This window comes from Petaurus breviceps, unplaced genomic scaffold (assembly GCF_028583685.1).
Source record: "Petaurus breviceps papuanus isolate PSGF00001 unplaced genomic scaffold, PetGlider_PUasm1.0 90977, whole genome shotgun sequence".
In the NCBI taxonomy this organism is placed as follows: domain Eukaryota; kingdom Metazoa; phylum Chordata; class Mammalia; order Diprotodontia; family Petauridae; genus Petaurus; species Petaurus breviceps.
Genome location: NW_027187391.1, coordinates 56,114,074 through 56,129,717, shown reverse-complemented (window position 1 = coordinate 56,129,717; position 15,644 = coordinate 56,114,074). Strand labels below are relative to the sequence as shown.

Genomic DNA, 15,644 nt, shown 5'->3' with positions numbered 1-15,644 from the left:
TACTGGTGGAACTGTGAACTGATTCAACCATTTTGGAGAGCAATCTGGAATTATGCCCAAAGACTTATAAAGCTGTATATATCTTTTGCCCCAGCAATACCACGATCAGGCCTTCTTCCCGAGGTGACTAGAGAAAAGAAAAGAACTTATATGTTCTAAAATATTTATAGCAGCTCCCTTTGTGGTGGTAAAGAACTGGAAATTCTGGGGGGCAGAGTCAAGATGGTGGAGTAGAAACAGGATTTCCGTGTGGCTCTGGCTCCCACCTCCTCCAATTCATGTAAAAGGTGACTCTGCACAAACTCTGGAGCTACAGAACCCACAAAATGACAGAGAGAAGCTAACCTCTTGCTGAGAACAGCCTGGCAGGCCAGCAGCAAGCAGCCAGCGCAGCACTCTGGGCGCCAAGCCCAGCCAAGCCCAGCCCTGCTGGAGCTGGAGGTTTTAACCTCAGGGCAGCTTGACCAGCCTCCAGCTGGAGAGACTTCAGATCACCAGCAGCTGTGGCATTTTTCAGAATTATCAACCCATAGATGCTACGGACAAAGTGAGAGGTCAGTGCAGTGTGGACTTTGGGATCTGGTAGTTTAGGAGTACAGTCCGGTTTTTATCCCCTGGAGGGAGAAGCCGCTGAGCCACTGCAGTGCAGCCATGACCACATGGGAGCTTCAGCTCCTGGCCTGCAGATTGTAGGGGGACCAAGCGACCAGTCTGAGGGGTAATAGCTCTTGCTTTAACCTGCTTGGATCTGGATTGCTGTCTAGGGTGGAGATCCTAGGGTGTGTGACCAGCTTGCCAGAGCATGTGGAGGCTTCAGAAAGGGCACCCAAATAATACCTTCGGCAGCTGAGAAAACCCCAGCGATTGGACAAAGCTCCCCTGTCTGGTAGCAGAGTCCTACTGTGGCAAAAAGCTCAAAAGTCAAGTAATTGAGTGGCCAACATGAGCAAACAAGGGAAGCAAAGCAACCCAACTTTACACTCCTATTTTGGGGACAAAATGGATCAAAGCATGGAACAGGAGGAAGACAGTGAAGTCAGAACTCCTGCACCAAAAGCTTCCAAGAAAAATATGAGCTGGTTACAGGCCATAAAGGACCTTAAGAAGGATTTTGAAAACCAAATAAGAGAAGTGGAGGAAAAACTGGGAAGAGAAATGAGAACGATGCAAGAAACTTATGAAATGATTGTCAACAACCTGACTGAAGAAAATAACACCTTAGAAAACAGACTAACTCAAATGGCAAAAGTGGCTCAAAAAGGCAATGAGGAGAAGAATGCCTTAAAAAAGCTGAATTTGCCAGATGGAAAAAGAATCTCAAAAGCTCACTGAAGAGAATCATTCCTTCTGAATTAGATTGGAGCAAATGGAAGCTAGTAACTTTATGAGAAATCAAGATACTATTAAACAGATCCAAACAAATAAAAAAAAAATAGAAGGCAATATGAAATATCTCATTGGGAAAACCACTGACCTGGAAAATAGATCCAGGAGATAATTTAAAAATTATTGGACTACCTGAAGGCCATGATGAAAAAAAAAAAAACCTAGAAATCATCCTTCAAGAAATTCTCAAGGAAAATTGCCCTGATGTTTTAGAACCAGAGGGCAAAATAGAGGTTGAAAGAATCTACTGATCACCTCCTGAAAAAGATCCCCCCCAAAAAACTCCTAGGAATACTATGGCCAAGTTCCAGAATTCCCAGATCAGGGAGAAAATATTATAAGCATCCAGGAAGAAACAATTTCAATATTGTGGAAACACAACCAGGATAACTCAGGACCTGGCAGCTTCTACAATGAGGGATGGAAGGGCTTGGAATATAATATTCCGGAGGTCAAAGGAGCTGGGATTAAAACCAAGAATCAACCACCCAGCAAAACTGAGTATCATGTTTCAGGGGAAAATATGGTCATTCAGTAGAATAGAGGACTTTCAAGCATTCTTGATGAAAAAACCAGAGTTGAACAGAAAAATCTGACATTCATATACAAGAAGCATGAGAAGGTAAACAGGGAAAAGAAATCATAAGGAACTTATCAAAGTTGAACTATTTATATTCCTACATGGAGAAATGATAATTGTAACTTATGAAAATCTCAGTATGAGAATAATTGAAGGGAATAGTAATTTGTACATATATATAAAACATATATATCACATATATTATATATACACATACATATATGTCTATATAGGAGGGTAAGTGGGCATATGAATACATATGTGAATGTGTGTATATATGTGTACAAGTATACATAGATAGAGGGCACAGGACCAATTTAATAGGAAGGGATGATACTTAAAAGGTGAAATTAAGAGGTGAGAGAGGAATATAATGAGAGGAGATGGGGAGAGACAGAATGAGGTAAACTATCTCATATAGAAGAGGCAAGGGAAAATGGTCATAATGGAGGAGAAGAACAGGAAGGCAAAAGGGAACAGGTCAACCTTATTCTCATTGAATTTGGCTTAGGGAAGGAATGACATACACACTAAATAGGGTATGTCACCCTACAGGAGAGTAAGGGGGAAGGGGATGAAAGGGGGAAACGATGGAAGGGAGGGCAGGCTAGGGGGGAGGGAAGTTGGAAGCACCCACTTTTGAAAAGGGACAGGATCAAAGTAGAGAATAGAACAAGGTGGAGGTGGGATAGGAGAGAGCGAAGTCTTTTACAATATATTAAAGTCAGTCTTTTACAATATATCTACTATGGAAATGTTTTACATAGCTACACATGTACAACCTATATTGAATTGCTTATCTTCCCAGTAAGGGTGGGTGACAAGGGAGGAAGGGAATGAATCTGGAATTCAAAGGTTTAAAATCAAATATTTAAAAAACATATATTATTTTTATTATTATTATTTTACATGGAACTGGGAAATAAGATATAGAGGCACTGGGGCATAGAGATCCACTGTGCCCTACTGGAAAGCTGGAGGGGGTATGGGAGAAGATATGGGAGGGAGCAGATTGGAGGAGGGGATATCCAGTGGGATCGCTATTTTGGGGCGGTGGGTAGGGGGAAAACCGGGGAGAAAATTTGTAACTCAAAATCTTGCGGAAATGAATGATGTAAACTAGACGTTAATAAAGCATTTGATTAATAAAAAAAAAATAACTGGAAATTCCGGAGTGGGTAGGTGGTACAGTGAATAGAGCACCGGCCCTGGAGTCAGGAGGACCTGAGTTCAAATCAGGCCTCAGACATTTAACACTTACTAGCCTTGTGATGTTGGGCAAGTCACTTGACCCCAATTGCCCTGCCTTCCCCCCCTCCAAAAAGCAAAAAAAAAAAAAAAGAACTGGAAATTGAGGGATACTATCAATTGGGGAATGGCTAAACAAATTGTGGTACATGACTGTGATGGAATATTACTGTGCTATAAGAAACAATGAGCTGGTTGATTTTAGAAAAACACTGAAAGTGTTCCATGAAATAAAGAAGAATGAAATGGACAGGACCAAGAGAATGTTGTCAGAATAAAGTAACAGCAATACTGTTTTAAGAAAAACTGTTTATGACTAAGTCATTTTGAGTGTTATAACTATCAAATCAACTACAAAGGTTCTATGAAAGAAGAGTACACTGTCTGCTCCAAAGAAAGAACTGAAAAATATTAAGTATGTATAGTATATATATAGTGTGTGTTTATACACACATATATGTATATATTTTGTAGCTATAGATATATCTATACACATACATACACACATTTTTATATATGTACATATATACATACAAATATATATATCCAATGGTGGTCTTCTATAGTTAGGGGTGAGGAGGGAAGGAGACAAGAAATGAAAAGTGCACAGCAGAGAACAAAAGAAAACTCATAGGGAAGCACACAAACTCAGAAAAACCTTGAGAATTATATGTAGTATTTATTACATATTTTTTCAGAAAAATAAAAGGAAACTGAAATGGAGATTCATGGTTTCATATTGAATTCTCTTTGTGGTGTTGTACCTTGTACATGGGAATGGATTTTTCTTTGTATTTAAGTTCAAAATGAATAAATTTTAGACCTCTCTCTCTCTCTAAGCCTTAAGAACAGATGAATGCAAAGAGAACCATCATTACAGGTCAGATACTCCATGCCACCCACTTCCTGACAGTTTTGGTCTAAACTCATTTGTCTTGCTTGACTATGAATAATGATTACAAGCGTTTTCTTTTTGTTTGTTTTAAACGGGAGAGAAGGAAGAAAATGTTAATTTTTTTTTTTTTAATTAAGTGTACAAAGCAGATGAAAATAACTCTGGAAAGGTAGCCTGGGGCCAGATTGTGATCTCCCAGGGCCCTCCCAAGGTCATCTCAACCTTCCTGGAGAAACATTCAATGTCAGGGTTCCCCAACTGTGGTCCTTTAGGCCCCGCCCCAAAGTTGACATTTTCCACCAGAGTTCGGGAATTCCTTTCCCCTTCCTCCCCCGGCCTCCTCGCCCGCGCCTGCGCATTTACCACAAGCCAGCCTCCTCACCCCTGTCCACCCGCTAACCGAGTGCCCAAGGGGCGGGAGGGAGCTTGATCGTCACTCACCTTCTGGTGCGGTTGCCCTTCGAGGTTCGGTCCCTCGGTGCGCACTTCGGACCCCAGCCGGCCCCCAGCCGCGAGCCCTCACGGCCCTCAGCCCCCAGCTTCCCCACATCGCCTGTGCTCGTGTCCCTTGCCCTTTCCGGTCCCTCCAGCAAACAAGCACCTGCTTCATAAAGGTTCCAGACAGTGTGTCCGGCAGTCTCCTGCTTCCCGGGGACGAGAGTTCTGTTCTGGCGCCTTTTTTGGTGGTGGGTGGTCCTTTGTGGAAGGGGGAGGAGGAAAAGAGGAGAGGAGGCGAGACCTAGGCTGCCAGTTATAAGACCCTAGGATTAATGTGATTTAAATCACAAAACGCACTTCTAGTCACACTCTTTCATTTTACTGATGGGAAATCTGGAGCCAGATTGGAGCTAAATGACTTGCCCAATACTCCAAGGCTAATTGTTGATCATAGTAGGATCGGGGCCAGAGCTCTAATTATTTTGTTAAAAAGAGGAGCTCCCCTAGCCAATTAGGGTTAGCGCAGTCCCTGCAACTTCCAGTCTTAGGTAGAAGGCACCTGGAGGTTAAATAACTTATCCAGGGTCGCGCAGCCAGTAGGGCAAAGGTGGTACTTGATCTCAGTGAAGAGATCAATACACATTTATTGATGAGATACAGGCTCTGGGAACCCCGTTGAGCTCTCCTTGAATCTTCCCATTTGATGAGCCATTTGCCTAAAGCCATAAGCCTTTCATTACAGCTTGGCCCAAACCAGTTACTAGCCTAGCCCTTCTTTGTCCAGCTATCCTCCCACCCTTGATCCTCCCAAAATATCTATGCCTAAATCTGTTACCCTTAAACAAGGCTAACCCTCCTGGTCTGTCATCTCCAGACGGTCTTCAGCTACTTCCCATCCTTAATCTTTCATTACTGGAGTGTGACCTCATTTGACTCCTCCTGAAGACCCTCACCAAACTCCTCCTCTAGACCACCCCTAAATCCTCCCACAATCTTTCTGTATGTAAGCTCCATCTTGCCTCCATGGGAGCAGAGAATTTATCTAGGGCCCACTCATTCTGTGTTAGATTATTCTGGCCCACTTGTCCAATACAAGCGTCACAGATACCTAGGCTCCTTAAGAGTCCACCCATTATGGCGAATCTTTAATAAATTTTGCTTTACTTTGGCTATGAGAAGACTTGAGTCGAATTCATTTGGGAGGACCAGGCATGTTGGTATTTTGGGGTCTTTCGCACTCCTAACCTTAATCCTCAACATTTTATGGTTCCCTTACCTCAACATTATGAGGTACCTACTCTGTGGTGGGCAATGTGCTAAATCCTGGGAATACAATGAAAGGTAATAATAATCCCTGCTCTCAAGGAACTGTGTCTAAAGGTGGAAACAATTTGCAAGTAACTATGTACAGTTAAGCTACAAATAGGATTAATTTGAAATCAACAGAGGGAGAATACTAGAATTAAAGGGTCCTTCTGGCTCCTGAGTTATGCTATGAAGCCTCTTATTGATGTTAAGGATTAAAATCTTCCCTGATCTGACTCCCAGTCCAGAGCTCTTTTCCTACATGACATGCATGCTACTTCCAGAGTCACTCCTTGAAATCACAGGACCATAGACTTAGAGTTGGAGGGAACTTAGACATAATCAATGCTCTCATTATCTTCCCACTAATTCCTCCCCACCTCCTACCTTTCCTTTTACTTAGAGGGCAGTCCCCTCATCCCAGTTCATTAGACCCACACCCTAGATTCTTCACTATCTCTAAACACCCCCCACCCCAATCTGTTGCCAAGGCCTATAGATTTCACCTTTTCAATATCTTTCTAATATGACCCTTTCTCTCTTCTGCCATCATTGTGGTGCAGGCCTTCAACCCCTCATACCTAGACTATAGCTATAGCCTGCCTCAAGTCTTTCTCCACTCCAGTCAATCCTCCATACAGCCACTAAAATGATCTTCCTAAAGTACAGGACTTACCATGCCATCCTCCCAACTCCAGTCATTCCCTTTTGTGCCCAGGATGAAATACAAAATGCTCTGTTTCACATTCAAAGCCCTTCATAACCTAGCTCCCTCCTGCCCGTCCAGTCTTCTTACACAATTCTCCCCATACTTTTTGATTCAGTGACATTGGTTTCCTGGTTGTTCTATCAAGAAGACACTTCTTTAGGCTCTGGGGACTTTCTCTGGCTGTCTCCCATGCTTGGAATATTCTCTCTCCTGTGCTCGCTTACTGACCTCTCTGGCTTCCTTTTAGTCCCAACTAAAATGCGATCTTTTACTGAAGGCTTCCCAATCCCTCTTAATTCCCTCTATTAATTATTTCCAATTTATCCTGTATAGAGCTTGATATATATGTTTGCATGACATCTCCCTTCATTAGATTCTAAACTTAAGGGCATGGCCTGTCCCTTGCACAGTGCCTGGCACATAGTAGGCTCTAATAAATGCTTATTGATTGATTTTACAGATATGGAAACTGAGGCCCAAATAAAGTCATGACTTGCTCAAGGTCACACAAGTAGTAAATTGCTGAGCTAGAATTCAGATCTAGGTCCTCTGATTCTAAATCCAGAATTTTGAATTGAGATGACTTTACAAAGTCAGATTAAGATGAATTCCAGAAAACTATTAAGTATCTGAAGGAGGAAAGCCAAGATAGCAAAGCAGAGAAGCACTTAGCTGAACTCTCCCCAAATTCCTCTCCAAACAATTCTAAAATAATGCCTCAAATAGAATTCTGGAGGAGCAGAAGCAACAGTCAGGTGAAACAATTTTCCAAGCCAAGACAACTTAGAGATTAACTGGAAAGGTCTGTCTTATGAGAGTGGGGGTCAGGCCTGGAGCATAGTACAGATTGTGAAGGGTAGGCCCAACCACAGTAGGGGAACTTGGAGGTGCTGCATTGGTGGCAGCATCAGCAGTTTCAAGAGCTCTCAGCCCACTGATGATGTCAGGGTTGGACAACCAGTTGGACGGAGATGGAAGCATACCTTTTGCTGATGCTAGGTTCAAAACTCTGTTGTATAGTTCATATACAGTGCAAGGTGACGTTGAGCAATAGCACTTACAGCCACAGGAAAGACAGAGAGTTGTGCAATCATGTCTAACTTTTCATGACCCCACGAACAACAGCACTCCAGGCTTTTATCCTGTATTATCTCCCAAAGTCTCTAAGTTCATGTTCATTATTTCCATGATACTTATTTATCTCATACTCTACTGTCCCCTTTTCCTTTTGCCTTCAATCCTTCCCAACATCAGGGTCCTTTCTAATGAGTCTTTTCTTCACATTATGTGACCAAAATATTTAAGCTTCAGCTTCAATCTTTGACCTGCCAGTGAATGCCTAAATAAATTTCTTTAAGTATTGACCGATTTTATTACCTTGCTGTCCAAGGGACTCTCAAAATTCTTCTCAAGCACCACAAGTTAAAAGCATTGATTCTATGGCATTTAGCTTTACTAACAGTTTAACTCTCAGTCATACACTGCTACTGAAAAAACCATAGCTTTGACTATAAAACCTTTGTCAATAAGCCAATGTCTCTGTATGTTAGTATGCTGTCCAGATTTGCCATAGCTTTCCTTCCAAGGAGCAAGCATCTTTTAATTTCATAGCTGCAATAGTCATCTGCATGTTATTAATAAAAGGGGTCAGTGGCACTCTTGAATACTAAAGATCTGTAACCTGCATATGTTAAATAAATAAGGTGACAATATACTGCCTTGTCATACTCCTTTTCTAATGTTAAACAAATCAGTTGTTTCATGTTTGGTTCAAACTGTTGCTTCTTGGCCTACATAATATAGGTTCCTCAGGAGACAGGTAAGATGACGTGTACTTCCATCTTCTTGAGGACTTGCCACATTTTGTTGTGATCCACACAAAGGCTTGTGTAGTCAATGAAGCAGAAGTAGATAACTTTTCTGGAATTGCCTTGTTTTCTCCATAATTCAGCGAATGCCAGCAATTCAGTCTCTAGCTCCTCTGCCTCTTCTAAAACCAACCTGGCTTTCTGGTAATTCTTAGTTTACATATTGCTGAAACCTAGTTTGCATAATCTTAAACATAACCTTGCTGGCATGTGAAACGAATACAATCGTTCAGTAATTTGAACGTTTCTTGGCATCGCCCCTCTTTAAGATTGGGATGTGAATTGATCTTTCCCAATCCAGTGTCCACTGCTGAGTTTTCCAAATTTGCTGGCATATTTAGTACAGCACTCTAACAGCATTATCTTTTAGGGTATAAAATAACAGCTGGAATTGCATCACTTCCACTAGCTTTATTGTTAGTAATGATTTCTAAGGCCCATTTGACTTCTTTCTCCAGGATGTCTGGTTCTAGATTAGTAACCACACCACCATGGTTATCAGTAATGTTCAGAGCTTTCTTATATAGTTCTTTTGTGTATTCTTACCACCTTTTCTTAATCTCTTCTGTTAATTTCCTACCATTTTTGTCTTTTACCATGCCCATTTTTGCATAAAATGTTCCCTTGATGTCTCTAATTTTCTTAATGAGACCTCATCTTTCCCATTCTATTTTCTTCTATTTCTTTGCATCACTCATTTAAGAAAACCTTATGTCTCCTTGCTATTCTCTGGAATTCTGCATTCAACTGGGTGTATCTTTCCCTTCCCTTCACTCCTCAGCTATTTATAAAGCCTCATCAGACCTCCATTTTGCTTTCTTGCTCCTTTTCCTTTGGAATTTTTTTTGTTGCTATCTTCTGTACAGTGTTGCAAACCTCTATCCATAGTTCTTCAGGTATTCTACCTGCCATATCTATCCCTTAAATCTATCGCTTTCACTTCATATTCATAAGGGATGTTATAGTCTGATGGTTTTCCTTACTTCAACTTAAGTCTGAATTTTGCAATATAGGAAACTGATGATCTGATCTCCAATCAGCTCCAGGTCTTGTTTTAACTAGAGAGCTTCTCCACTATTGGCTACAAAGTATTTAATCAATCTAATTTTGATATTGACCATCTGGTGATGTCCATGTGAAGAAATGCCATTTGGATTGTTGAAACAATGTTTGTTATAGCCAGTGACCTGACAAAACTCTATTAGTCTCTGCCTGCTTCATTTTGTAGTCCAAGGTCAAACTTGCCTAATATTCCAAATATCTTTTGATTTCCTACTTTAGCATTCCAATCACCTACAATGAATATGGTATCTTTTTTTTGGTGCTATTTCTAGAAGTTGTAAGTCTTCATAGAACTGGTCAGCTTCAGCCTCTTTGGCATCAGACTTGTATTACTGTGATGTTGAATGATTTGCTTTGGATTTTAACATATCTTATTTAGTAATTTTTGAGATTATATCCCAGTACTGCTTTTCTCACCCTTTTACTATGAGAGCTATTCCATTTCTTCCAAGGGATTCTTGCAGGCTGTAATTTATGTAGTAACTATCTGAATTAAACTCACCTATTCCCATCCATTTAATTAAGCTCACCAACACCTAAGATGTTGATGTTTAATCTTTCAATCTCTTGTATTACCACATGCAGCTTAACTTGATGCACAGATCTTACATTCCAGGTTCCTATGCAATATTAATCAAAGGAGAGCACTAGCAATTGTGGGTACAGAAAAGTGGGGGACCTGGTCACAATCCCAGGGCCAGGAACTGTTCTAGCATTAATGGCTGTCAGGGAACAATGTTCCTTCCTGGATAAACACCAGAGCACAGGCCAGGAAAGCAGCAATCACACCTCTGCTTAGATCATACCACCTTGTAACCACTGAAAACCTACAGACCCCCTGAACTAAATAAAATCAACAGCATGGAAGGCCTGAAGCATGGGATGGTATGCTCTCCACCCCAGTAACAGAGCTAAATTTTAACATAAAGTTAAAAGTCAAATAAACTAAAAAATGAGCAAACAACAAAAACAGAACTTGACCATAACAAGTTACTATGGTGAGAAGGAAGATCAAGACACAAACTCGGAAGAATACAAATGATGCTAAAGCAGCTACATGCAAAGCCTAAAAGAAAAAAATATATATGAATTGAACATAAGCCTAACAAGAATTCTTGAGAAGTTGAAAAAGGATTTTGAAAATCAAATAAGATAGGTAGAGGAAAAATTAGAAAAAGAAATGAGACTGATGCAAGAAAATTATGAAAAGAGGGTTAACAGCTTGGTAAAAGAAACACAAAAATCCACTGAAGAGAAGAATCTTTAAATAGCAGAATAAGCCAAATGGAAAGAGGCACAAAAATTGACTGAAGAAAAGAATTCCTTAAGAAGTAAAACTGATCAAATGGAAAAAGAGGTACAAAAGCTCACTGAAAAAAGTTATTCCTTAAAAATTCCTATTGGGCAAGTGGAAGCTAATCACTCCACAAGACACCAAGAAATAAAACAATCCCTCTGATTACCTCCTGAAAGAGATTCCAAAATTAAAATACCCAGGAATGCCTTAGCCAAATTCCATTGCTCCCAGATCAAGGAGAAAATATTGTAAGCATTCAGAAAATTCAAATATTGTAGAGCCATGGTCAGGATCACACAAGATCTAGCAGTCTGGATTCTCAAAGGTAATGCCAGAGCATGAATCCTGATTCCCAGAGACCTTAATTATGAGCCCAGCAAATAAGGAGTATCCATCATCTTAGTACTAACCTAGAAAAATGGAGAAGCTTCAGTCTCTAAGGAGAATTATGAAGAATTACCTACAGTGATCCCTTCCACATTGTGGGGTTAGGGGTGTTATGCTCCCATGAAAATCTACATAAAATATTTTAGCCTCCCTTTGTACCAGCTTAGTCTGATTTCTTTCTTTTCCTTTTATGGGATGTTTACAGTACCTTATTGTAAAATTTGAGTTGATACTATACACATATTTTATGCATTTCTGAGTTTCTGAACTTTTTCTGTGTTGTCTGTGGCTTCCTCAAAACTCCCCCAAAATTCCCATTTATTTTCTTATGCTGACCCACTGTGATAGGAAAAAGTCTCAATGTGGAACAGATGACTATAATAAATCATAGAGTTTAAATCAATAAAACCATAGAGAGTTTAAATCAGTAAAATACTTTTGAAGTATTTAGGTAAAATAAGGTCTTCTCACTTTAAAAAATTTAATTTAAAACAATAACCAGATCAGGCCTGTCCTTTATGGTAAAGCACTATGGTATTGTGATAAGGTCACTTTACTGGGGAATTAGGAGATACAGATTTTGTTACTACCATGTGACAATGAGATCAGTCAAATCACTAGATCACCCTGGGGTTGTTTCTTCATCTACAAAATAATGATATTATGTTAGATGACTTTTAAAGTCCCTTCCAGCTTTACAACTGTGATGCTATAAATTCTAGGTCCTTTCCAGCTGTAACGTTTTGATTTGGCTGGACAACTATTTGTAACTAGCCAATTGGAAAAGTAACTGTTCGAACTGCTTACTTAGGTCTCATATGAAATTTTATCAGTATACATACTGATACCTCCAAACTGAAGCTAGTAACACCACAATAGGCAATAAAATCTTCAATTTAGGGCCTTAGGTCTATCAACATTAGACTGTTGAGCTTCTTGAGATCAATAAGATTTTTTGAGGTGCTAATTGACTAACATTTAGGAAAATGTATGATGCATACATATATGGACTGTATAACCCAGAGGGTGTTTGTACTTGTGTTTTTAATTTGAGGTAGAAAAACAAAGGTAATATTCTAACAGCTTTAAAAGGTATAAAATACCACCATTTATTGGTGGAAGAGACTCCAGAAAGATTGAGGTGCGTGGTTGATAGGCTGTTTGGCACAGAAACTGCAATTCTACTCTTTTCTGGATGCAATACTTCATTCTTTCTTAATTTGGATTGCTTGCAATGACCTTTTGCACAGCATAAAAACATGATCGAGGGAGCAGTCTCAGTAGGAACTGCAACTAACTCTGTTTCCAAGTCAATGGCTATCAAAGTGAGGCACAAATGAGAATAAAAATCAAGAGAGGGTTCAGTAAAAGGCCATCACATGCTTAAAAATGTTTCTAAAGTTCTTTGTGACAGAGAATCAGGCAACCCTACTTATATCATGCAAACCTTACTGTCTCCTGCCTGAATTTGATAATCCCACATCTAATTTACTGTAATCTAGCAGATATAGTTGTATAGCACAGCATTATCATAGTCATACTATATAAATATGTTTTTGTCATATATTTATTGAATACTTGGTAATTTGGGGAAATTGACAGGTTGTGCCACCATTGAATGAACATCACTTCTTCAAGACTCAGCATGTAACTATACAAAATAAATACATTTTGGGTTGGGCATTAGGAACTGAGGGGAATCAGAAAAGGCCTTATTCACACATAAGGTGGTACTAGAGCTAAATCTGAAAGGAAACAAGAGATCCAAAGCAGAACAGAGGAGAGAATGGATTCCAAGCATGAGGGAACAGTCAATGCAAAAACATGGAGATGGAAGATAGTGTCACATATGAGGAATAGCAAGGACATTTTGGACCATGGAATACAAGAAGGGAAATAACATAAAACAAGTTTGGAAAGGTACACATTTTTAAGGTCTTTAAATGTCAAGTAGATTTTATCTATTCTAGATGCAACAGGGAGCCATTGGCCTTTATGCAGTTTAGGGATGACATGATCAGATCTGTGCCTAAGCTGCCTTTTGCAGCTGGGAGGTTGAATCAGAGGGAAGATATGCAGGAGTCCAATAAGGTGATGGCAAAAATTCAGGTAAAAGGTAATGAGGAACTAAAATATGATAGTATGAAAGTGGTCATATGTGTAGAGATGAAAGTGATTATGTTTAAGAATCCTATGTAAAAAATAATTGTGGCGGTAGAAACAAAATCCAGCAACTCAATGCATACCGTGTTTCCCCGATAATAAGACCTATCCCGAAAATAAGCCCTCCCCTTACTGTGTAAGATTCCTCTAAAATAAGCCCTATTGAGATTGCTACTGTAGTGAAGGTGATCCCCTGCGCTACACGCTACATTACGGTACCCTCTGTATGCACCGTCCCCTTCCCCCCCTTCCCCCGGTGAAATGCACGCCGGGCTCTGAGCTGCATCCAATCAGAGCTGCAGCAGTGAGCGCGTCATCCTGTTCTTTATTGAATTCATTATTGAATAAAGGTACATTTTTTTGTTCACATTTACCTGTTTATTAAAATTGCTGTCAATGTTCATTAAAATAAGCCCTCTAGTGTTTTTCTGTCCAAAAAAATTAGTAAGACAGTGTCTTATTATCGGGGAAACACGGTATGTAGGAGAGTGAGGAGTCAATGACAACTAGGAGATAATGATTTTGCCCTCTAGACAGAAATGGGGAAGTTCAGAAGAGAGGTTGGTTTGGGGAGAAAGTAATGAATTCTTATTGGATATATTTTGATTGAGATGCTATGGGGGACATACAGGTTGAAAGATCTAATAGGCACTTGGTGATGTGAAACTACAGTTTGGGAGAGAAATTAGGGATGGGAATGTAGATCTGGGAGTTATCTATATAAAACAATAATTAAATTCATGGAAGATAATGAATTAACCGAGAGAGAACATAGAAGAAAAGAAGCCTTAGGGACAGAGGGTCATTTTGCCACTAAGTATCCAAAAGGAACTCATCATGAATGACCACATTAAGAACAGTTGAACTGAAGATATTCCACCTTGAGAAGCCTTAGTAGGTACATCATTGTCTTTCAACATTTGTATGGCTTTCTCGTGGAAAAACTATTAGAATTGTTCTGCTTGGCTAAAGATGGCAAAATTAGGAGCAATGAGTAGGAGATATAAGATGAAAATTTAGGCTTGTAATCGGGAGAAACTTAACAATTAGAAATCTCAAAGTATAATGGGATAATAAAGAGATAGCAACTTGATGCCAGGTGGGCTATAGAGGATTTTTGTCCAAGTACTAGTTGGATTAGGTTCCCTCTAAGAATTCTTATAATCCTAAAATTCTATGACTGGCCCACCTCCTTTTCTAATTTTAGATTTCTCGGATACAAACATCTCCTGTGTAATTCATTGATAATGTTGTATTCACTATACCCCCAAAGGACAGCAGAGAGGTGCTCAGTAGCTGAGTAAGCTACAATATTAAAGTGAGATAACATCTATAAAGAGCTTAGCACAGTGCCTGGCACATAGTAGGAGCTTAAATGCTTGTTTCCTTCTGTTATTTCCCCGCACCTCAATTTTTTAGAGGCAGTAGTTCCATGACTCAGAAACATATATGTATCATCACTAGAAGGCCTTCTGCCTAAGAGAAACAATTTCCCAACTGCAATCTAATCTGCTCCATTCAATTCTGGACTCATTATAAGTATTTTATCTGTCTTTTTCTTTTCTCTGTTAAGCAATTATTTTTTTACATTATCTTCATTTCCAAAATCCTTTCCAACTCTTTCCATACATGCATCCTTTCAATCAGCTTTTTTTCCTTTTCCTTTTTTTGAGGAAATCAGAGCTAAGTGACTTGCCCAAGGTCATACAGCTAAGATCATATTTGAACTCAGGTTCTTCTGATTCCAGGGCCAGTGTTCTGTTCACCACAGCACTTAGCTGCGCTGCCCCCCCCCGCCCAATCAGTTTTTAAAAGTTCAAAAAAACCTAATATATCACAGTCTGATACTTACATGCCCCACTTTAACAATGAAGGAAGGTGGATACTCTTGTCATCGCATTATTTCAATTTTTTTTCTTTCCATTTACATTGTTTTCCTGGTCTGCTTATTTCACCCAATATTGGTCCATGTCTTCCCATGTGCTTCTCTGTATTCCACTTCTTTCTTACAGCTCGGTAATATTCCACTATTTATGTACCACAACTTGCTTAGCTTTTGCCCACTTGATAGGCATTTACTTGGTTCTTGTCCTTTGCCACAAGAAATAGTTTTGTTCTACATTTGACTTCCTTTGGGAGGATCAAAAGGTAGTCATTTTAGTCACCTTCTTAGCATACTTTAAAATCGTTTTCCAAAATCACCAATTCACAGCAATCTCCAGTAGCAAATCAGGGTATACTGTCTTCTGCAGCCCCTCCAAAAAGATTTGTCTTTGGCACTCTTTGAAAGAGAGCATTTATAGATC

At 39.7% G+C, this 15,644-nt stretch overlaps 1 protein-coding gene across 2 annotated transcripts in view; it reads right to left on the bottom strand.

The window, feature by feature from the left end:
• The window catches only part of COQ3 (coenzyme Q3, methyltransferase), a 52,721-nt gene extending 47,963 nt beyond the window's left edge, over positions 1 to 4,758 (bottom strand). For both annotated transcript variants that reach the window (XR_011166279.1, XM_069077179.1), the window contains exon 1: positions 4,551 to 4,758. Coding sequence is in view for 1 of the 2 variants with exons in the window: in XM_069077179.1 (XP_068933280.1) it covers positions 4,551 to 4,719 (169 nt within the window). In the remaining variant the exon portion in view is untranslated. The remainder of the gene's footprint in view (positions 1 to 4,550) is intronic.
• Positions 4,759 to 15,644: the final 10,886 nt, after the last annotated feature.